Source organism: Erinaceus europaeus, chromosome 22, assembly GCF_950295315.1.
Source record: "Erinaceus europaeus chromosome 22, mEriEur2.1, whole genome shotgun sequence".
Taxonomy (NCBI): Eukaryota; Metazoa; Chordata; class Mammalia; order Eulipotyphla; family Erinaceidae; genus Erinaceus; species Erinaceus europaeus.
This window is the reverse complement of record NC_080183.1, coordinates 5975029-5998199: the sequence shown is the minus strand read 5'-3', so window position 1 is coordinate 5998199 and position 23171 is coordinate 5975029. Positions and strand designations below refer to the sequence as shown.

At 60.7% G+C, this 23171-nt stretch overlaps 2 protein-coding genes and 1 long non-coding RNA gene across 7 annotated transcripts in view; 1 reads left to right on the top strand and 2 right to left on the bottom strand.

Annotated features, from left to right (window-relative positions):
- Nucleotides 1-6024: 6024 nt before the first annotated feature.
- On the bottom strand, nt 6025-18264 carry ASPG (asparaginase). 2 transcript variants are annotated; one of them, XM_016186072.2, is made up of 16 exons: nt 18130-18264; nt 15794-15902; nt 15278-15389; nt 14197-14322; nt 13819-13902; nt 13036-13162; nt 10705-10817; nt 9819-10001; nt 9568-9681; nt 9224-9334; nt 8513-8608; nt 8065-8228; nt 7148-7234; nt 6737-6836; nt 6490-6564; nt 6025-6318 (listed from the first exon to the last, which is right to left on the bottom strand). In XM_016186072.2, exons 1-16 carry the CDS (start codon nt 18209-18211, stop codon nt 6304-6306), a joined length of 1698 nt encoding a protein of 565 aa, XP_016041558.1. In that variant the 5' UTR covers nt 18212-18264; the 3' UTR covers nt 6025-6303. The 2 variants fall into 2 exon arrangements, with proteins under 2 accessions (XP_016041558.1, XP_060037069.1); XM_060181086.1 differs by having other exon boundaries at nt 6025-6315.
- On the top strand, nt 15444-22127 carry LOC132535435 (uncharacterized). 3 transcript variants are annotated; one of them, XR_009547230.1, is made up of 4 exons: nt 15444-15654; nt 16950-17177; nt 18049-18707; nt 19352-22127. It is a non-coding gene; the product is annotated as an uncharacterized LOC132535435 (long non-coding RNA). The 3 variants fall into 3 exon arrangements; XR_009547231.1 differs by having other exon boundaries at nt 16846-17177; nt 18606-18707; XR_009547229.1 differs by having other exon boundaries at nt 16846-17177.
- TDRD9 (tudor domain containing 9) overlaps nt 22127-23171 on the bottom strand; it is a 60407-nt gene continuing 59362 nt past the window's right edge. For both annotated transcript variants that reach the window (XM_060181085.1, XM_060181084.1), the window contains one exon: nt 22127-22784. In XM_060181085.1, coding sequence (XP_060037068.1) covers nt 22683-22784 — 102 coding nt within the window. In that variant the 3' untranslated portion in view covers nt 22127-22682. The remainder of the gene's footprint in view (nt 22785-23171) is intronic.

Sequence of the window (23171 nt, the reverse complement as noted above, 5' to 3'; positions counted from 1 at the left end):
GTGTGTCCTCCTCACTGTCCCCTCCTGAGGACCCTGCTTTCCAAATGCCAGCCTTGGGCACTCCTGGATTTCAGAGCCCACAATAGGCCAGGTACCCCTGATGGACAGGTAGCCAGGCAAGAAGTAGGCCTATCACCCCAAGTCCCCCACAGTCTTGGGGTTGTGGGCAAAGCTGGCACCAGTGGAAAGGAGGCACTGCCAATCACCACCAGCAGAGGGCACCCCTGGCCAGTCTGCTCAGGAAAAGCAAAGCTGGCTCGGTGGGTCTGCATGTGCAGATAGAGAAACTGAGGCTGCGAGTGGCTATGCTGGCCTAGAACCCCGCCAGCTGCGTGTCTTCCCCAGTACCACCACCACCACCCGTCCGCTTTCAAGAGCTCCCCAGCCTTCTTCCCTTTCCCTCCCCCCAAGCTGGGGCTTTCTCTGCCTTGAGGGTAGGAAATGACCAGTTTGGGGGGCATGTGGAGTCTGGGCTGGCCATTGGGACCTGGGTGGCTGCATCGTCCTCAACGCGAGGGTCCCACCCTCACAGCTTTCTTTCCTCTAGATAGAAGATGAGCGATAACGAGACAGAGAGATGGAGAGAGGAGAGACACCACAGCATCCACCCACCTGCTTGTGAATCAACTCCCAGCAGGTGCTCTCAGAGCTTGAACCCGGGTCCTCAAGCATGGCAACATGTGCACCTGACACTGTTGCCTTGGCCTTATTTTATTTTATTTTATTTTATTGTCACCAAGGTTGTTGCTAGTGCTCCCATGCCTATACAAGAAATTCACTGATCCGGGCAGCTGTTTTCCCATTATTTGAAAAGACAGAGAATTTGACAAGGAAGGGGAGACAGAGGGAGAGAGACAGACTGACAGACACCTGCAGTACTTGTTTCTTTTCTCATAAATCTTCCTCCCTGCAGGTGGGGAGCAGGGACTCGAACCTGGGTCCCTGCACTGGTATATATGTATACTCAACCAGGGCCTAGGCGGCTCCTCATCCACCTGCTGGCTACTCACTTGGCTCCCGCCTCCCCGGCCCCAGCTGTGTGTCTATGTGGCCTCCTACCCCCCCACCAGCTGTGTGCCCATGTGGCCTCCTACCCCCCCCACCAGCTGTGTGCCCATGTGGCCTCCTACCCCCCCCACCAGCTGTGTGCCCATGTGGCCTCCTCCCCCACCAGCTGTGTGCCCATGTGGCCTCCTCCCCCACCAGCTGTGTGCCCATGTGGCCTCCTCCCCCCCACCAACTGGGCACCCATGTGGTCTCTTCCCCTCTCCCCAGCTGTGCATCCATGTGGCCTCCACTCCCTCCCCACCTGGGTGCCCATGTAGCTTCCTCCCCCCCACCAGCTGTGTGCCCATGTGGCTTCCTCCCCAGTTGTGTGCCCATGTGACCTCCTCCCTCCTGCCAGCTGTGTGCCCATGTGGCCTCCTCCTCCTCCCCAGCTGTGTGTCCATGTGACCTCCTCCCTCCTGCCAGCTGTGTGCCCTTGTGGCCTTCTCCCTCCCCAGCTATGTGCCCATGTGGCCTCCTCCCCCCCACCAGCTGTGTGCCCTTGTGGCCTTCTCCCTCCCCAGCTGTGTGCCCTTGTGGCCTCCTCCCTCCCCAGCTGTGTGCCCATGTGACCATGTGACCATGTGACCACTTGGTCCACCACTGGGCCCATTTGCTTTTTTAACTGCATCCATTTGTTTCCTTTTTTAAATTTTTAATTTTTTTTTTTTAATTTTTAATTACTTGACAAGTTCCGAAGTGGAGATGAAAGTCAAGATTTGCTTCCCAATAAGCCCTGGAGAAAAATTCAGTAGTGATTACAAAGAAAATGAGTGTCCCCAGTGCCACTCCCCTTGGTGGCCTGAAGCCATAGCTGCCGGAAGAGGAGCCCACATGGGCACACAGCTGAGGGAAGTCCCATGGGCACACAGCTAGGGGGGTGGGGGAGGCCACATGGGCACACAGCTGGAGGGAGGAGGCCACATGAGCACACAGCTGGGGGGGAGGCCACATGGACACACAGCTGAGTGGGAGGAAGCCATGTGGGCACACAGCTGGAGGGGGGAGGCAACATGGGAATACACCTGGGGAAGGGGAGGAGGCCACTTGGGCACACAGCTGGAGGGAAGGGAGACGGAGAAGGGAGCAGCCGGCAGGCACCTGAGGAGCCTCCCAGGCCCATGCTGGATCTCTTGGGCTAGTGTGCATGGCAGCCCCGGGCAGAAGAACACCAGCTGGTCCCCCTATCTGTGGGTGGGGAGAGGTCCCAGTCTTTGAAGCACTGCCACCCAAGAGCTCGGGCCTGCTCAGCTGCTGGGGTGGGGGCACCCTCCACAGAGGTGCACAGTCTCCCCAGTATAAGCCCCATGGGGTCAGAACTTGGTGGGCAGTGGGCTGGCCAGGTCACAGGAAAGAGGTGCAGTGTGCCAGACTGGGGTCTGGGGTGGAAAGGGGGCTGAGGGATGGGGGCCCTGACTCAGGGAGGAGGGACAGTCCTGCTGGGCATAGCCATGGGGGGCAGCGGGCCAAGAGGTAGCCCTGGAGGACAGAGAGGCTGTGTGCAAGATAGGCCATGAAGGACAGCTGGGTGTGCAAACGTTCCTTTATTCACTTTCAGGCCAAGGTGGTCCCTGTGGTGCAAAGCCACACAGGGACAGGCTGTGAGCCCGCCCGGCCCTGCCTGAGCCCCACCCATGGACCACAAGGCCCCCAGGCCAGCAGAGGGCACAGGAGAACTGTGCAGAATGAAACCACCAAGCAGTCATGGCAGACAGGACTCTGGCCTGAATCCCGAACCCTGAACCCACAGTGCAGGCTTCCCCTGGATGTGGGAAGCCAGGGGCATGGGTTTGGCTGACCGTCTCTGGGCAGGGTCGCCATCAGCCCTGTTGTCCTCACACAGCGCGGTCTACCCCCTGGAGCAGGGTTGAGCCCCCACCAGGCAGTACTTGAACATGGCCTAACCATGGCCAAAGGGGCAAGGCTTCATTCTCGGGGTGAGGCCTGGCCATGGGCCAGCAGGCTGGGGGCAGGTGGCTTACCTGGCAATGTGCCCCAGCAGAAAGGCCCTGGGGGGTGCACCCTTTGCTGAGCCCCTCGGGTTTCCCATGCAGCTGCCCCTGCCCTGCAGGACCTGTCCGCCAGTGCTCCCCAGGTCCCAGTGCGGCATGTCCCAGGTGACCTACAAGGTGGCCTGCCCCCTGCCAAGCTATTACCCACTGGAGCCCCCGGGTCTCTGAAACAAGGGCACACTGTCAGTTCCCAGCAGCCCCCCACCAAGACTCAAGCCCCCAGAGTGACAGTGCTCACAGCCCCACCCCTCCCTGCTGACCCTCCGGTAGATTGAAGGAGAGTGGGCACCCTTGGGGCCAGCCCAGGACAGCTGAATGTCCCCAGAAGACATCCCTGGCCTCCCAGCCTTTCGGCCATCAGCTTCTTCTCAGCTCCCCAAACCTCTCCCACCGTGCTCACTGGGTTCCCAGATCCCACCCAGGCCTCGGGGTGCAGGGAGATGTCCGGGGGGTGCCTCCCAAGGTCCCCAGCCTGACCCTGTGTGTTACCGTCGCTGCCGCCGGGCGGGCCGGAGCTAGTGGTCCTAAACATTTCACAATTGCGCTACAGAACTGTTGAACTGTTAAGAACCACTGGCCCCAACGCGCCATCCACCGCTCGCCAGTGCAGCCATTTGGGGAGTCCTCCCACTGTGTTGTCCTTCTGGGCCAGCCTGACAGCACAGCACATCCTGCGGCCCATGCTCCCTGTGCTGCAGCGGAGCCTTTTAAGCCAGAGGCCGCCGCCCCCGCCACAGAATGCCGTCGCTGGCTGGACCGGTCGGGCGGGCCGGGCGGCTCAGGGCCCACGGCTGGGGCTGCAGGTCTGCCCGGGGCACCCTGCCTGCGCGGGGGTGTCCTGACTCATGCTGCCCCGCCCGGTGCCCCCACCCCTGTCCACACACCTGGGCCAGACTGGCCAGGCCACTCTAGACACCCTATGGGGCTGGGGATGGAGCGAGGCTGGGGACAGGGCTGGTCTGGGCTGGGGACATGGTGGGCTGAGGACAGGGCTGGGCTAGGGGACACGGCTAGGACAAGACTGGGCTGGGGACATGGGGACAGGGCTGGGCTAGGGGACATGGCTGGGACAAGACTGGGATGGGGACATGGTAGGCTAAGGACATGGTGGGATGGGGACAGGGCTGGGCTGGGGACATGGTGGGCTGGGAACAGGGCTGGGCTGGGGGACATGGCTGGGACAAGACTGAGCTGGGGACATGGTGAGTTGGGGACATGGTGGGCTAAGCACATGGTGAGCTGTGGGCCAGACTGGGGAACAGGACCAAACTGGGGACTTGGCTGGACTGGGGTGTGCCTTATGGTTCCAGGTGGGGGCTGGATGAGCCCTTCCTGGTCCTTTACTTCAAAGGTACCTCGTGGGCGGGAAGGGGGACAAAGAGAAAGTGAAACTGCAGGGGAGGGAGCCAGGAGCAGCGGGAGGGCGCCCAGCAGGTTTCTACTCTCGGTCTTCCCAGAGGGCGGGGTACAGCCCTCACTCCCACAGTGCCCCTCCTGCACCCACACCCCACACCTCAGAGAGCTGTGCCCACTGCTCCTGCACCCCCAGCCAGCTGCATCCAGCTCCCCCATGAGGAGCCTGTGTGGAGGGGTGTTCCTGCCCCTGGCCCTCTGCACAGGCTCAGACCTGGGAGTGGGGAGTGTCCTCTAGAGGGTCAGCCCAGGGCAGCACACAGTCTCTAGGGGTGAGAACCTCACACTCTGTACCCACAGAGCGGGCAGTGGGAAGACTAAGTTTCAGAGGGGCCAGCAACTAACGGGGAGAGGGCCCCTGGGAGGCTGGAAAACTCGATAAAGGGCGGTGGGCCCCAGGGCCAGCTGAGGGCTACAGGGGCCCTGCTTCACCTCAAGCTGGGTGAAGCAGGGCCCCCCAGGAGCTCAGAGCCCAAGTACTCTGCCCACACCGCCTCCTGCCTGCCCCATGCCCCCACAGCACCACCGGGGTCCTGAAAGGCCTGGGGCTGGGCACTCCAGTGGCCCTCAATTTCCCCAGTTTTGAAGAGGAAGGATGTTGGGTGGCAGGGGGTAGGGGCCAAGTGCACAGCAAGCCTGTGCCTTTCCCAAGGTTTTGGCAGCTCCCCCAGTACCCAGGAGCCTCACTCAGCTCCTCCCTTCCATGCCACAGGGCCGCTATCAACTCTGTGCCCCCCAAGTGTGTGCAGGGGATGACCAGCCCTAGGCTTGTCCCCTGCCATTGGTGACCCACTTGGAGACAAGCCAGCTGAGGTGCCTGTTCTGCTGCCAGACCACAGTGGGCGTTTCTGAGCCACCAGCTGGCACCTGTCGGGAGGGACCTGCCAGGTGGGTAAGGAGAATACACCCCCTACCCCATCCTCACAGTCAGGAGAGCTGGCCACGGGGTGGGGGAGTGGGGGGTGAGGGAGGGCCCACAGGGCTGGGAGCACCTGAGTGCAAGGATAAAAGGGGCCTTGCCCCCCACCCCCACTCCCGGCTCAGCCCAGCGGACCCCCAGCCCTGCCCCACAGCCCTCGGGCCTGTGCTGGGTGTGGGCTGGGCTGCCTGGGGCCTCTGGGTGCTGTGCCTAGTTGTGCAAGGCAGGCACGCCTGTGTCGGGGCGAGAATCTGGACGGCAGCCAGCGGAGGTGCCAGCCAGGCCTGGGAACCAGGCTGAGGCCTGCGGCTGGGGTGGAGCCGCACTGCCTGCCCCTGGGAGAGGCCCCCACCCACAGCCCAGCCTCCTGAGCCCCCAGCTGCCCCCAGGATGGACAGAACAGCCTCCACCCCTCACAGCCATGGGCAGCCAAAGAGGCAGCAGAAGATCCCACATGCCCGGGACAGAGAATGGGGATCAGCACCCTGTGCTCAGGATCAGCAGCACTTCAGCCACCTAGATGGGGTCCACATGGAGTAGGGGGCTGGCTGGGTGGATGGGGCAGGGGTTGTCCAGGGAGGGAGGTGAGAGGGGCACCGCCCTGGGCCCAGCACCTCACAACACTTGCACATGTTCCTTGGTCCTGGGCCTACAGACCCAGAAGACTTTATTGCAGGCTGGCAGGGGAGGGGACACAGCCAGGGGACACGCTGGGAGCTGAGAGAGTGCTCAGCTGGTCCCTGCAGCAGCCCAGCAGGGACTCTCGTGGGGATGCAGGGCAGGACAGTTAGGCCAGCAGCATCTGCAGAGCTGTCAGCCCCAGGAGGCTTCCTGAGGCAGGATGGGGGCCGCTCCATAGAGGAATCCAGGCTCCCCTGCTTGTAGCACTGGGCCCTCTGGGGCTACGAAGCATCATGGATCTATCTGCTGGGGCAGAATGCAAGGCATCTAAGGTCAGCCCTTCCTCTGGAAGCCCTCCTTGACTACTCCTGGCTCCCCTAGGAGGGCCAAACACAGAGCCCCATCCCAGCCACACCCAGTTCTGCCCCTAGCACCCAGATACACTCCCCAGCCTGGGTGGGGACAGGTGGGACCTACCGTGGCCTGGGCACCAGCCCCTTTCTGCAGGCTGCGCAGGAAAGCTGCCACCTCTGTCTTCCCTGCTGCTTCTGCCTGTGGGAAGCAAGTGGGAGAGGCCTGGACCCTGCCTCCCAGGACACTGCCCCTCAGGCTCGCAGAGCCCCCATGTCCCCTCCCCCTCTCTGGGTCCCAGGGTCATGGAACAGGGCAGGAGTGGTCTTCCTGGAGGAGGAGGCCAGTGGGGCAATGAGCAGAAGACACTCACGATCAGCAGGGGGCTGCGCCCGTCGTAGCCTGGCTGCCCCAGGTCAGCCCCTGCCTGCCACCACAGCCGCAGGCCTTCCTGGTCCCCCCTGGATGCCAGTCTGGGGGTGGGGGAGGGGCGGGGCAGTCAGGGCCTGTGGGTGCCCAGGGCGGGAGAAGCCATCCCCAGACAGCTGAGCCAGCAGCACAGGGTGGGTGGGTGGATGGGTGGGGAACAGCAGGTGGGGAACAGCAGGGCAAGCGACTTGGGTCAAGGGGCGCCAGCCTCACATCAGCCAGAGCTCATGCCACTAGCCATTTCACAATGGGGCCTCTGGGGCTGGGCCACAGGGCTAAGACTAGGCACATGAGGGCACACCCCCAGCCCCCAGCCCCCAGCCCCCAGCCCCCAGCCTGGCGTCCCTGGGCACACCTGCACAGCTCTGTCCCCACATCCTCCAGCTCCTGGGAGGACAACTGGGCCCCCGCAGTGCGCAGCAGCCCAACAACAGCCTTGTGCCTGCATGGAGGAAGGAGCGGGCATGGGGATGGGCCTGCAGGCCTGTGGCCCCACCCCCTGAAGCTCCGGCCCATCCCCCACTCCTGAAGGTCTGTACCCCCACCTCCTGCACCCCAGCCTGTCCCCGGGTTCAGCCAGCCCAGACACTGAGCTGGCCTCACCAAAGCCTGGGAAGTTGAGTCTGAGCAGGTGGGCCTGTCTCTACCCCTTGGGGCTGGGGGCAGGGCTGGCACCCAGAGAGGGGCACCAAAGGTCCACCCCAGGCTCACAGGCTCAGCCTGAGCCCCAGCTGGTGTTTGCGTACACTCCCCCAGTGGCACTATCACAGAGTCTGTGAAGGGGCCCCCAGGAGCCCCAGGCTACGTCCTTCTCCCCATCCAGCCCCCCCAAAGCTGGGCAGGAGGGAGCAGGGAGACTGGTTAGGTAGGGTGGGTGGGGTGGGTGAGGTGCTGTGACAGCCGCAGAGAGGCGGCCCAAAGAGTGAGCTCATCCTGCCTCAGCCCACACCCAAGACGCCCAGTCCACCCCCAGCCTGCATCCACCTGGAGCGGGAGGCCATCTCTGATTGCCCAGCCCAAACCCCTGCTCTCACACACCCTCTCTCCTCAGCTGAGTCAGAGGGGTATGGGGACTGCAGGGACCCTGGAGCTCAGAGAGGCAGAGCTATCACCCCAAATGCTGCTCTGGGCTCTGGGGGAGCTCACAGGGAGCCCTGCCCCCAAACAGCTTCTGCTCAGAGATGGTTCTGCTGGGGACACCCAGCCCTAAGGCCACCTCCTCCAGGCAGCGTGGAGCAGGATCAGGCTGTGTCCAGGACTTGGGGGTCATACCTGCCCCGCACAGCCAGCAGCAGCGGGCTGCGGCCCTCACGGTCCTGGGTGCTGACGGCCACCCCACCCTGCAGCAGCTCGCTGACCACTGCAGAGTGACCAGCCCGTGCTGCCACGTGCAGGGGAGTCTGCCCACTGAAGTCCTGCAGGCTCAGGCCACCACCCTGTGGACAGAGGCTTATCAACACCTGCTAAGCCCAAGGGGCTCCAGCTGAGGTCAGCCAGCCTGGCAGTCCTGGGGGGGGACTAGGCCTGAGGCTGTCTTGGAGGGCTGGAGGGGTAAGACCTAAGCCCATGGGGGGGAGCTATCCTGGGGGCTTGTCCTGACAGGAGCTATCTTGAGGGGGCCGGTCCTGGGGACCTGTCCTGAGGGGCCTGTCCAGGGGAGTCTACCCTGGGGACCTGTCCTGGGAGGCCTGTCAGGGGGGGGCTGTCCTGGGGGGCTCACCATCTTGGCAAGCATCCGCAGGGCATCCAGGTCACCAGACTGAGCAGCAGCACAGGCCAGGCTGGGCATGAAGGCATCCCGCACAGCCTCCGTCTCCTGGGTGGGGAACAGGGGCATCTGGGATGGTGCCCTCCTTGGGGCCCTCAGCACCCCAAAGTGAGGGATGAAGGGGAGTCCCCCCTTACAAAATGCTCCCCCATCACCAGGCCACCATGCAGGCCCCATCTGGGCTCTGGGGGATCCTGGGCAAGACCACCACTGGCTATGGCCTTGCAGCGTGCCCAGTGGCTTCCCGCGCCCACTGTCATCCTGCTGCTGCCCCGTGCAGAAGGGGACTAGTGTCTCGAGGGCATGAGGGGAGGGGCACGGCATCTCTGGGGAGCGCACTCCCTTGTCAGCACAGCCTGGCCTGGTGCTTGAGGGACATGCAGGCGTGCCTCAAGTCAGCAGGGGCAGGGGTCCAGCTGTGGCTAGCAAGGCCTGAGCCCAGCCCAGCCCACACCCTGCTGATCACAGAGCTGGGGCCACACCCCACCATTAGGCCCCCACCACAACACCCTAATGATAGGCCACACTGTGGTGCCTGTCTTTCATCTGACATGCCCAGCCAGCCGCAGAGAGGAAACTGAGGCAGGGCGAGGGCATCACTGGACACTGCCCGGGGCCATGTGGGAGGAGAGCAACTCTAATCCACACCCAGGGAGCAGCTACCTGGGTGAGGCTGATAAGCAGCTGGGCCACACTCAGGCCCCCAGAACTGGCCAGCAGCAGGGGCCGGAGCAGTGGCAGCGTCATCTCCCCACGGAGGTTTCTGGCCAGCAGCTGTGGACACAGGGAGGGGGTGCCCGGGCTCCAGGGCTGTACCCCCACCTTCCCTTCCTCTCTTCCTCCCTCCCTCCCTCCCTCCCTCCCTCCTTCTCTCTTTAAGAGGCCCAGGCTGCCTGGATAGCCATCCCAGAGGAGACTCCCAAGGGGACAGTAAGGGTCATGCAGGGCAGGGGCAGCTGGCCCCAGGAGCCCCCCAGCCCACTTGCCCACCATGACCCTAGGCACACCTCCTTGCGGGCATCCAGGCTCAGCCCTGGCCGGCCCAGCACGAAGGACAGCTTGGCCAGTGCAGCCTCTGCAGTCATGTCCATACCAGAGACCATGCCGGCTCCTGCCAAAGCCTGCCAGGATGTGTGGCTCAGGGGCTCTGCCCAGATAACCCTGCCCTGCCCTCTCGAACCCCCAAGCTCCCTCCATTCCCCCACTGTGCCCCAAGTCCCCTCCCCAGCCCCCGGCCCCCTGCCCCCTGCAGGCCCACCATTCCACCCGCGTAGTCCGAGGAGACAACACCCCGCATGCACTGGGAGCAATTGAGCAGCAGCAGGCCTCGTTCAGCAGCCATCCGCAGCTCCTCCAGCAGGTCTGCCCTGGTGGGCCCGTTCCCCGAGCCAAAGGTCTCCATGACCACACCCTTCACGGGGGGCTGCAAGAAGGCCCGCACCTGTGGGGGAGAGGGGGATCAGGCCTCCTGTCCCTTCCATGCCCAGGGCTGGTCCCCACCATGGGCCCCCAAGGCAAGCCCACTGTGTGTTTCCTGGGCAGCACTAGAGGGCAGGGGCCAGCAGCATGAGGGGCTGGACATAGGCAGGAAAGGGCGCCCCTGCTCCCTGGCATCCAGCCCCCGTAACCTGACAGAGACAACTGAACATGCCTGGGAAGGGGGAGTGGGACTCCAGAGGCCACAAGGCTACTCAGAACATGGGTAGTGACAGTCCTCTGGGGACACTGTGGCTGCCTCCCATGGGTCCTGAGGCTGTACACCTTAGCCCCTGCTCCCTGAAATGCCCTGTCCTTCCTCCACCTGGCTCTCCAGACAGAGGTCAAAGGAGAATGGGCCTGTCCCAGCAGGGGTCTCCAGAAACAGAACCCCTGCCCCGCCCAGGGCCACAGGATCCCCAGGGAGCCAAGTCCCTGTGGTTTCTTGCCCCGCCTGGAGGACAGGGGAGCTGGGGGGGGGGGCAGGGGATGAGGAGAGGTGACCAGACACAGGGCTATGCTTAGCTAGGGCACCTCCTCCCCCAGTGGCAGAGATCTACGGAGGGTCTTCTTGCAAAGGCCTTACTTGTGGGCCCACTGGACAGGCAGAAGTGGGCAGGGACCTGGCCAGGGCTGGGGCAGGGGAGGCCTGTGGCCAGGGTGCCTACCAGAGAGGTGGGGATGCCAGGGTACAGCCGCAGAAGGGCCACATTGCGCTCCATGTTGCTGTGCACCACCAGCGGGGCCTTCCCGCGCACCTTCCGCACCAGCTCCCAGCTGACTGCGAGGACAGAGGGCCAGTGTGGGGCCACTGACTCCCAGCCTGGAGTCCCCCCAAGTCGGAGCCCTAGCCTCCACATACCCACCCATCCCGGCTTCTAACCTGCTCACACCAGAGATACAGATCCACTAACTCTGGTCCTGAAGTGGGCGCAGGTTCTGGGGGCAAGATTAGGGGCTTCCAGGCAGAGGGGCAGCATATGGCAAATGCCAAGAAGCACAGCAGATGCACCCCAGCTGCAACGCCCACTGTCCAGGGGCCAGCTACACCCGCCCCTCACTGGGTACCCACCTTACTCCTGCCTGGGAGTGTACAGGTGGGCAGATGGGTGGACAGACAAGTGGGTGGATGGATGGACAGGGGGGTGGGTGGGTAGTAAGTGAGCAGGTAATGCATAAGTGGGTGACTAGGGAGATAGGCAGATGAACAGCCACATGGGTGGACAAACAGACATAGACAAACAGGTTGATGATGGTTGGGTGGGTGGGTGGGTGGGTGGGAGGATGGATGAGCAGATGAGGGAGTAGGGGGTGGACAGATGGGTGGATGGAAACATGGTCTACTGCTCCCCTCACCTCTGGAGAGAGCCAGCCTCCACCTGATTCACCCCAAAGTCTCAAAGGCTGGGAAGTGGTGGGTGCGGAGCATATGGAAACTGGAGGTGGGCAGATCGTCAGGGTCAGAGCCCCCTGGAGGACCAGTCTCTGCCTGGGCCTGAGGCCATTGCCCCATGGGCAGTGAAGCCACCCAGGTTTCCAGTTCCCCCCAGAGCAACAGCATGTGCGAGTCAGCTGAGGAACATTCTGGATCTAGGTGGGCCTCCCAGGGGTGGAGCATGGGTGGCAGGTGGGTGGCAGGAGGAAGTGAAGATGTGCCCCTTAATTTAGGGGCAGGAGTCCCAGCTATGGGAGCATATGAGGCTGGCGGGCCGCCACCCCAGGAGTAACAGGGCAGGGGCCTTGCATGAAGCACAGGGGCTGCTGGAGCTGGGGAGGCTGACCCCTTGCAACCTGGCAGTACAGACACACTGTGATCAGCAGGTGGCCGCTCACAGGAGGGGCGCAGCAGAGCACTCTGCAGCCCACATGTCCTCACAGCTAGAGTGACAGTGCAGGCAACAAGAAAACACCTGGTGGTGGCGCACCTGGTTGAGCGCACATGTTGCAATGTTCAAGGATCCAGGTTCAAGCCCCCAGTCCCCACCTGCAGGGGGGAAGCTTTGCGAGTGGTGAAGCAGGGTTGCAGGTGTCTCTCTGTCTCTCTCCCTCTCTGTCTCCCCCTTCTTCTCGATTCCTGACTGTCTCTATCCAATAAATAAAGATAAAAGATAGAAAGAAAGGAAGAAAGGAAAGAAAGAGAGAGAGAGAGAGAGAAAGAAAGAAAGAAAGAAAGAAAGAAAGAAAGAAAGAAAGAAAGAAAGGAAGGAAGAAAACACCAGCAGGGGCACCCACTGCTGGCTCCCACAGTGTCATGCTCCAGCTTGCCCCATTAGGAGTGTACCCCTAAGACAGCTGTCCCTCACCAGGTGACCCCGGACCACCAGCCAGACACTCTCTTCCCTGGGGCTGTGCTGGCCAAGCTACTGGAGTGTCCCTGTCACAGGGGACTTGCACAGCACTCCCAGGGCACTGTGGGGGTGTGTGGAGGAGAGCCATGCCCTTCATGGACCCCAGGTGGTGCTGAGACCACAAGGGGCATTCGGGAGTGGGCCATCTGCACATCTGGCAGAGGCCTGAGCTCCACCATTGGCCCCACTCGCCAAGGAAGGGCCCTGAGATTCCCAGGGGAGGCCTCAGGACATGTAAGGACAGGGCAACCCTGGACATCCCTGGGAACTGAGGCATGGGGCAGGGGCAGAGAGATCACTGAAAGGGACCCCATCTAGCCAAGGGGCCACAGCAGAAGCAAGGTTCCCCAAGCACCTGCGCCGCCCCCCACTTCTGAGGTAGATTCCTGGCTCTTCAGACCAGAGCAGGCAAACGCTAGAAGAAGACCAGAGCAAAGACCATTCTGTGTTCCCCCCAGTTCTCGGAACCTCCAAGTCACCTACACAGGGTATGTGGAGGCTAGGTGGTCGCGACCCCCAAGGCCATCTGGTCCTGCCCAGACTTCCAAGTGCCTGACTCCGCCATGCCTCTGGCTCCGCCCCAGGGACTAGCCACGCCCTGGACCTGCCGCCACCCACAGCCACAAAGCGGCTGGACCTGCCCCGACTTACTCATGACTTCAGAGCCCAGCTCAGCCAGGATGGGCAGGTTGGGGGAGCAGAAACCTTCGAATCTTCGGGTATCCACCTTAGTCACCCGGTTGCCCCGAAACAGCTTATTCTGGAAGAACAAGCAGACCTGCGGGCCAGGTGGGGCAGCTCAGCTGGTGTCCCTAGGTCTCCAGACCCCTCCCTGTCCTCAAGGGCTTCACCAGCCCCTCACCCCAAGCCACCCCAGGGGGATCCCCCCCCCTCTCCCCAGCCCAGAACTATAGAGTGGTCCCTGCCTCTCATGGTTCTAACCCCCCTGACTCAGCCTTCCCTGCGGGCTGGGGGGCCAGGTGACGGCAGCTGAGAAGGGACCTGCATATGAAGCCCCCTTGGAGGAGCTTATCAGTGTGCCCCTCTGGGGGGGGCACGGCAGCACACAGGTACCGCATGCCTGAGCCCTGGGTTCAATCCCTGCACCACCACAGGCCAGACCTAAGCAGTGTCTGGTCTCTAGGAGTGAGGACACCTGGTCTTCTGTAACCCTGTGTTTCAGAGAGAGAGAGAGGCAAGTGGGCCCCAGGCCCAGGTGGGTGCGGCCCAGTCCATGTGCACTATGTGTGAGGCTTAGACAGGCAGGAAGCTCATGGCTCTCTGTCTCCTTCGTGTCTCTGCCTCCCTATCTCTCCTACAACCTGTTGTATTTTGGGTGTGAGTACCACTCTGTGAAGCCATTCCCTGGGGGCCCTGGGAAGCACACAGGCTGGGCCCCCCCTTGGCCAAGCGCTGCCCCAGCCAGGAGAGTACCTCAGGGATCACGTATTGGCCTGCCAGGAGCAGGGCACCCAACAGATTTTCACGGCCGTCATTCCAGAGGGTATGGATAGGCACCTAGGGGTCAGGCCACAGGGGCTGCAGTCTAATCAGAGTGCAGGGCAGGGGGCAGGAGGAGAGGGCCAACCTGTTCGGGCCGCCTCCCTCCTGCCCAGGCCATACCTCAACCCAGCCTGCCTTCCTCACCACCCCAGGAGACAGGGTCACGACACTGTGGGGTGGCCTTGGCCAGGAGCTGCAGGGCCAAGCACACAGCGCCGGTCCCAGGGGCCCCAGCCCTGTGACCCCCCTGTGGCCCCAGCCCTGTGACCCCCCCTGTGGCCCCAGGAAGGCTCTGGCCTGGCAGGGTACCTGGGCCCCGGTTAGGATGACGGATTTTTGCAGGTTTTCCAGCATGAAGGACAACATGGAGGTGGCGAAGGCCATGGTGTCCGTGCCATGGATGACCACGAAGCCGTCATACTCCTCGTAGTGTTTCTGGAGAAGGGGTGCTCACACAGGCTTCCTCCTGGCTCCCTCCCAGCCTGCCCGCCCCTCACTGGGGAAGAAGCACCCCCCCCCAGTGGAGTGGAGGAGGTGCTGGGATTCTGAGAAGAGAGCCCCTGCCCGGTGTCCTGGTCCCCTCCCACTCCTTTGAGCCAGACAGCACAGCCCGGGGTGCAGAAGGGGGTATGGGTGTGGAATCTCTGAAGAGGCCCTAGGAGTCAGAGCACCCCCTTCCCAGAGCCCACTGCCTCCTGGGGCCATGCCGACAGCTGCAGGTGGTCTGAACATGGGCAAGTAGACAGGACTCTGGTGGACAAAGCGGGGGTGGGGACAGGAGACGCCACATGGGTGGCTGCCCAGGGGGTGGCCATGAGGAGCATGGTTCTAGGAGCACAGGCACTCAGTCCCTCTGGATACACTCGTCATGGGACAGCTAACCAGGCCTGAGCTGCAGAGAAGCTGGGTGGGGTGCCCTCTGCTGGCCACCAGGCATGGCCACATTCAGGACCTGCGGCAAGGAGGGCCCTTTGCACAAGTCCCACCAAGCAGCCGTGCCAGCCCTGACCATATACCAGGAGGCTGCCAGGACCATGGCAACTTGGGGTTCCATCCAGGGCCACACACAGTCCCTGGTACTGGCTGTGAGGGGAATGCCACCCAGCAGGAAACAAACACATGTGGTGTGCTTGGCTGCCAGGGAAGGAGACCTGCCCAGGAGCTCCTGGGAAGGACAGGTAGGCCTTGGGGGAAACTCAGAGGCCTGAGTTTGCAGCTGAGGGGTGATCCAAGGACCTGGAATTTCCTGGGGCTGCCATCCCTCAGGCCCGCTCCTGGGCCTCGGCCAGCACGGCTGACACCTCTACAGGCCTCAGAGTGGGTCTGTGGAGTCCATGCTGCCCAGGCCACTAGCCTGACCATGCTCTTGGCCCCGCCCACCCCTGGCTACCTCGATGGTCTGGGCGATCTGAACCCACTCAGAGATGGTCATGTCACTGGAGTCGAAGAGCTTCTGCCACTCCAGCACCGTGTACGTGATCCACTTGTCAGTGTTAGTGGGCCTGCGGGGAGGGGACAATGTGGCCACAGGTCCAAGGCCCCACCTCCCTCTCCAGGGCCCCAGGCAGGACAGGAGGGCTGTCCTTTTCACCAGCTTGATGGCATTGAGGTAGCCCCAGGGAGAATGTTCCAGGCAGGGGTTCAGTGACCAGGAAGCTGGTGGGACTCAGCCTCCCAGCTGTGCAGGAGGACACCAGAGAGGCTGAGAAACAGGGATCCCGGCTGTGCTTGACTTTTGCCATGGGCCCAGGCCTGCAATCCCCCAAGGTAGGAGTCCCCTATCTCACCTGGCTCTATGGCCCCTGACTGTGGGGAGGGACACTGGAGGCCACCCCCCAATGGCCTGGGGCTGTGAGAAACCACCAGCTCTGCTGGGCACCCTCCGCTGCCCCCAGGGCGTACTCACGGCAGCAGCAGGGTGTCCTCGGGGAGCCCCAGAGCCTGGGCCTGCTGTGCATCATGGAACGTGGGCAGGGACCTCAGGGCCGCCTCTAAGCCCTTCCCAGGGACCAGAACTGCAGGGAGGGATGGGTCAGGGCCTCATAGGCCAGGGAAGTTGAGGGGTGTTGAGAGCTGGCCCATGTCTGTCCTTGGAACAGCACCCCTGCCCCCACCTGGCTTTCCTACCTGCCTGTGCTCCAGCCTCCAGGTAAGCCACACCCACTCAGCTCACCTCAGCCCCAAGTACCGGCTCCCCTAATCCACTCACTGGAGCTGCTTCACACACTCCGTCATCACCTCCAGGGAGCCCTCCCCAACCCCAGGCCCTCTGTTTGGGGACCTCCAACACCTCAGGCATGAAAGTTGATGCATTAGGATGTGCTCTTTTATCGCTGGGGCTCAGTGCCTGCACCATGAATCCACCGCTCCTGGAGGCTATTTTTCCCCCTTTTGTTGCCCTTGTTGTTGTAGCCTGGCTGTGGTTATTATTGTTATTGTTGATGTTGTTCGTTGTTAGATAGAACAGAGAGAAATGGAGAGAGGAGGGGAAGACAGAGGGGGAGAGAAAGACAGACACCTGCAGACCTGCTTCACCGCTTGTGAAGCGACTCCCCTGAAGGTGGGGAACCGGGGGCTTGAACCGGAATCCTTACCCCGGTCCTTGCGCTTTGCTCCACGTGCGCTTAGCCCACTGCGCCACCGCCAGACCCGCAAGGATGTGTTCTTCCTTGGCCCATTCTATTTACTGATTGATCTTCTAAATAAAAGTGAGCTGAGAAGCTACAGGACCACATCCAGGAGGGTGCAGGCTGAGGGCAAGGCTGTCATGGTGCAGTGACCAAGGAGCTGTGGCTGTCACTGCAAGCAGCCAGGCCCCCAAGGCCCGGGTCCATCGTGCTCTCCTTGTTCTGATATGCCTGCAGGGAGGACCCTAGACAACTAGCCTCTCTGCTCCCTGAGGGCAGGGGCGCAGGAAAGGGATCACCTAAGCTGCCTGACCTGGGACTTGGCTCACAGATGGCTTAGGCACCTGATGTCCCAGACCTGTGATACTGATACTGTGAGGAAAGACTGCGGAAGGCAGCCCAGGCGTGGCCTGCCTATGCCCTGACCCCTGGCAGGACTTGGCAGTTGGGTCAGCTGATAGGAGACGCAGAAGCGCTCCTGGCAGTGATGAAGCAAAAGGCTCTGCCGCCAGCCACCAGCCGCCACCAGCCGCCACCAGCCGCCACCAGCCGCCACCCGCCTGTTAATCATTGATGTTGGGTGTCCAGGACCTGGGCAGGTCACCTCTCCCGACCCCTGACTCTGCTGTGTTTCCTCCAGGGAGCTGGGTCCCAGCACAGCAGGTAGGCCCAAGCAAACTCCCTGGCTGCTGGCCTTCTAGGGGAGTGGCAGGGGACCCAACCTGGGACCACTCAATCCTTCATCCACTTTGGGGGGCCCAAAGGGGGGATCATGCTCTTAGGAAGGAGACTGCTGGGCTGCAGACCCCAGGAGGCTGGATGCAGAACTCTCTGTCAGAATGGGGAGCCCCTTCCCAGACACCCCAGCTTCCTGGCCATAGGCTGATGCTCTGAAAGCTGGCATCTGGGTGGGCTCTGGCACCCCTCACCTTCACCCAGCACCCACCTAGGCTCCAGAGTGCCCCCCAACCCACCCCACGGCTTCCCATCAACACTCTGGGCACCTTCCAGCCAGGTGATTGTGCCCTATAAGGGGCACCTGTGAGCCAGGGTGGGGCAGGGGGACAGGCTCCCCACTGGCCAGCCTGGGTGGTGGATAGGAGGTGGGTGGCCACGTCCCTGAAGTGGATGGGAAGAGAGCTGAGCTGAGTGGGGGGGGGGTCCCTCCCTGTGATGGGGGTATGAACCCCCGTGTGCTCTGTGCTTTCCTGCCCCCAGCTGCCTACTGAGGGCAGAGACAAGGACAGCAGCCGTGGCCTCAAACACCCCACAGCTGAGGAGAGGAAAGAGGGAGGCCACTGGGGGGACTGGGATGAGGGTAGTAATGCTGGGGGCAGGAGAGGGAGAGGATGGCTGACAGCAGAAGCTGCAGCTCCTGGGCTGTGGGACACCTTGGAGACAGCTCATCTGGGCAAATGAGGAGGAGAGGTTCCCAGGAGGGCTGAGGTGGCCCGGTTTCATGCCCCCAGCAACCCAGAACTGTGCTGTCTCATGCGGGCTGTGTGTCTAAAAGGTCCTGGCTTCCTGTTCTCAGGATGCTAGCTAGAAGTTTCAGCCAATGCCTACAGGGAGGGACCCATCCGCCACCCTGCCCCGCCCCCACCCCGGGGCTCACCGCCGCCCTCGCTGCGCATGCCAATAGTGCCCCCGGCGTAGAGGGCCAGAAGCCGCCGCTGGGACCCCTCTGCATGCGCCATGCCTTCGGGGGACTGAGGGGACAGGGCACCGGGGACCAGGGTACTAGGGAACCAGCGGGGGCGGGGCAAGAGGCGGGTCTGCAGGAGGGGCGGGGAGTCCGAGGGCCCGGGGCAGTGCCCCTGGATGTGTGGACACTGCCCGGGTGGGGCCGGGTGGAGCAGGGTGGGGTCTGGCCCAGGTCCTGGGGGTTCCCGTGCCCAGTTGAACTCGCCAGTCCCCACTCCAGCCAGAAGCGCAGGAGGGGACCCCTTTCTCCAAGGAGCCCAGAACAGAGGCTGGAGGTCAGGGCAGAATTGAGACACCCCCCTACCCACAAGGGGAGAAATGCCTGGTCCCATGGAGCCTCATCTCTGCTTCAGTCCAGCCAGCCCACTTCAACCCTCTCTCTCACAGTCTCCCTAGGTTCCCTCACCCCTGCAGGCCCATCTGATCATTGCTGAGGGGCTGGCATCAGGGCTTCCTCATGGACTTGGGGGGACAAAGGCCAGCTCCAAGGTGAGATGCCCAGCCCATAGTCCCCAGGAGGGAGCTCTGGAGGGCCTTCCTCCCTGAGGCTGTTCCTTGAAGCCATCAAGGTCGCGTCCCCTTGGAAGTTTAATGTTCAAACCACTCAGAGGGGCATCATTCGGGCCCAGGGGAGACAACACAAAAACCTGCTCAAGATGTCCCAGTGGAGGGCCAGTGGAGGAACACCTGGTTGAGCGCACATATGACAAAGCGCAAGGAGCCGGTTCAAGCCCCTGGTCCCCACTTGCAGGGAAAAAGCTTTGCAGGTGGTGAAGCGGGGCTGCAGGTGTCTCTCTCTCTCTCTCCCTCTCTCTCACCTCCTTCCTCTCAATTTTTGGCTGTTTCTATCCAATAAATAGATACAGATAATAAAAAATTTAAATATTTCCCAGCGGATCATACAGATGACACTCCAAAGCCACAGAAGTGACCACACACCTAGCTTTACAGAAGACACAATTCCCACACTGCTGCCACAGGGTCCTTTTGGAAGCCAGCTGGCGGGTGAGCAGGGTACAGCCTGTGAAGCTTCCCCAACCCCAAGAGCCAACAGAGCTTGTCATCAGGCTCCTCTCCGGCCCCCCTCCCAGGAGTGGCACCCTACTCGAGGACCCCTTCCCATTTCTTTGCAGGAGGACCTCTTCACCTCCATTCCTGCTCTGCTCTGATTATCCTGCCCTGTAAATCCTCAATGCCTCACTCTCCCCACTGTGGGACTTGGTGACAGCCACCCATCCTTGGGTGCAGGGACCACGGTGATGGTGGTGAATAAAATGTCCAGTGGGAATGCTCTGGGGGGAGGGCGGCCAGTGGGCCACGGCCTGGGAGAAGCCCCCACGTCAAGAGTGATTGCTGGAGCGGCTTCCAGAGAAAACTCAGAGCAACAAGTAAAGAGGCCTCCCTCAGTCAGGAAACACACAGCACTAGCCATGAAGCCTCAAACCTGACAGGCCACGTCAAGAGCCCACACTTAGCATTGCTGAAGGAAATGAATGGCGGGGCTGGACAGAGAGCTCCCGAGGTAGGGCACATGCTTATTTTGACCAGGGCCCCGCTCAGCTCTGGCTGGTGGTGGGGCTGGGGGTGGAACCTGGGACACTGGAGCTGCAGGTAGGCAAATCATTTGCAGAGACACTGTGCCGTCTCCCCAGCCCCCTGCTTTAAACATTTTCTACTTACCTGGAGCCATCTCCTGGCCTCTGCTAGAATTTTATACTACCTGGAGTCTCAAGTCATTTTATAATAAACTAAGACCACCAATAAAATACAAACACCAAACTGACTTAACTAACAAATTTTGTTTAGAAAAAAATTTTATTTATTTATTTGATAGAAACAACCAGAAATCAAGAGGTAGGGAGAGGGAGAGAGGGAGAGAAACAGAGACACCTACAGCCCTGCTTCAATGCTTGTGCGCAAAGCTTTCCCCCTGCAGGTGGGGGACGGGGGCTTGAACCCATATCCTTGCACATTGTAACATGTGCACTCAACCATGTGCACCACCACCCAGCTCCCAAATCTCAAATTCTTTAAAGACAGGCTTCCACAAAGCGCACAGGAGTTCTCCATCCCTGTCCTGTGTGCCAGCCTTGAGGGTTTTCGGGCTGAGACGTAGAGCTCACCCAGGAGACGCAGTTCTGGGCAGGAAGCACTAGATGGCGCTGCGAGTCCTGAATCTGTTTCCCAGCGGCCTGACTCAGCTCCCTAGGCCAGATGGACCACCACCTAGGGCAACGGCCGCCTTGGACCACCACCTAGGACAGAGCCTTGGATACGCAGTGTGCAGCCTAGCACGGGGCCTCTCCAAGGTCCTCAGCACTGCACAACTTCTCTGAAACCACAACTTCTCTTTTCTTCAAAACAAATCTCTTCAAGTTCCTGTTTTTCGACAAGGCCGCCTGGCCAGAAGGGGTTATCAGGACTAACAGCAAAGGGCCTAAGTGCTCGGTCACGGTGGGCCTTTGACCTTATGACTAAGGAACTTGAGAACCTGCTGTTTCCATACCATTAGACTTTGCTCTTCTGTGGGCCTCCAATCAAAAGCAGAAATGTCCTGCTTTTCTGTCAGGAGGTAGTTCTTTTTACAGAAAGAGAACCTTAGCAGCTCTCCCTGGTTTCACAGCCCCAGCAAGTTTCCCCAGTACAGCACCAGCGCCTCTTGGCAAGGCCCCTCATCCTGAGCGAACTGCCCCTGCGGCTCCAGACAGACTATGACCCACATAGTCAACGACTGCCACCTCTCCAGATTCAAAGGAGGTCTCGAAACTTGACATCAGGCTCAACCTGACGCTGTTGACTGGCTACGGAAGAAGGGCAAACGCTAGAAGAAGAAGCTCCTGAGCCCCAGCAGCGAGGCCCTGGGCTACAACCTCTATGGAGAGCTGTGAGCTGTGAGCTGCCGTGATTCCAGCAAGCCCTTAGATGCAGCACAGCGCTGCCTCCTGCTCAGAACTAGCCCTGTGTCCAGGAGGGGCGGTCTGAGCGTGCACAGGGCTCGCACCCCATCTCAGACCAGGCCTCCCAGTCACTCAGCTGCATCTGAAGAAACCCTTGGACTTGTCAGATTCACAGTGAATAAAGTTCACTTTGCAGCGGGTAAGGTGCTGGACCCAAGTTCCATCTTTAGCATCATGTGCGAGAATGATGATCTGATTCCCACCCACCCTCATAAATAAGAAAACATTGGGGAAAAAAAAAAAAAGCACACTGGTTCTGATTGTGGAGACCTGGAGGCAATCTGAAAGTGCTTCTCTCAGAGGCTTAGCACATTCTCAAGGGCAGGGCATTTGACCATCAACCCCTGAAATCAAAATCTCAAAGTGCTTCTGCAATAAACAAGCTACTTGATTCTGATGGCACCAGCAAATTCAGGGAACACAGGAGGGAGTTCATTCTGTCCTCAGACGGGGGTGGAGTGGGGGGGGGTGGCTTCCTGGTAAAGGGGGATCTGCAGTGTTGAAGAAAGATAGGAATTCCCAGAAAGGGAGAGGGCGGCAGAAGCTGGTCAGTGGAAGGGGGAGTGTACCAAGAGGGAACCAGGAAGTGCTGACTGAGGAAATGCTGAGCTGGAACTGCCGGGAAGAGATGGGGACCTGAGGTGACCCCACAGCTGGGGCAGAGATGTGAACCCAGGGTGACCGCACAGTAGAGGGCAGAGATGGGGACCCTAAGAGACCCCACAGTTGGAAGGCAGAGATGGAGAGCTGGAGTGACTCCCACAGCAAGGGGCAGAGATAGGGGACAGGGAATGGCCCACTTCCCATGGCCATGTTATAACTGTCTCCTGCTGGGACCTAGCTGGCAGATGACTTTCTAGAAGAGGTCTGTATTCTTCACCCGCTCTGTAAGTTCACACTTTTGAGAATGAAATACCTCTTATTCCTCTGATTAAAAAGTATCTGAAACAGTTTATTCTGATGCTTTTATTGCTTGAACACAGCTGGACTAGTTTCCAGTAATCCTCTGATTTCTAGAATGAGGAATAAGAATAGTAACTGAAGAATTGAAATATACAAGACACAGTTCGTCCTTCTAAAATTAGGACTCTGTCCTCATGGGGAAAAGAATCGGAACCTGCCACATGTCTTTATAACACACAGCCTCCCTGTAGTAAACTGGGGGTCCACTTCCTGCCACCCACCACCCACCCCCGAGTTTAAACCACTGTAGCAAAAGAAAACAGCACTCGCTGGGACGTCTTGTGAAGAGTTGCCCCCTATTATTTGCCTTAATAAACTGAAATGCACATCTTTCTCCAGAGGAGGTCTTCTTCAGGACAGTTCCTGACACCCCCCCAAAAATGTAGAGATTTTCTGTTTCTAGAAGAGGTGTTTCCAATCCTTCTGAATGGAGCAGAAATGCCCGTCTCCGGCTGTCACCCAGAGGGACGTGGAGGGAAGGCTGGACCACTTGGGTGGCTGGCCAGTGAAGACCCCCAGCCCCCACTGGGGTCATCCCCAAGGTCTAGGCGCTGAGCACCACCAGCTTGTGCAGCTGGTAGAGGGAGGCCTTCTTGCCGCGGCCGCCCTCCCGGTCTGCCTGCTCCATCAACAGCCTTGCATCCACCTGCCGGGCAAGCAAGGAGCAGGTTGGGCTCTGGACAAAGCTACACTCACACTCACACACACCACACTACAAACAGACCACCACACATATACCACATACACATACCACACTACACATACATATCACACATCATACACACACCACACACACAGCACACACACAGCCACGCTAGTCTGACAGTGGTTCACATCACCCACGTGGGGACTCCTTTTAGGCTCATTTTTAACAATAAGGCCAGCATCTCTGCTCGGACACCCCCAGGTGCTCTTTCCTGGGTGAATACCGACAGTCACTGACTACCCAGCTGCCCCTGGCACAATATGGGGTCAGGGCTGCCCCCAAACTTTTTATTTCCTCCCAAGTTAATTAGGAACAGCCTGCTGTTGG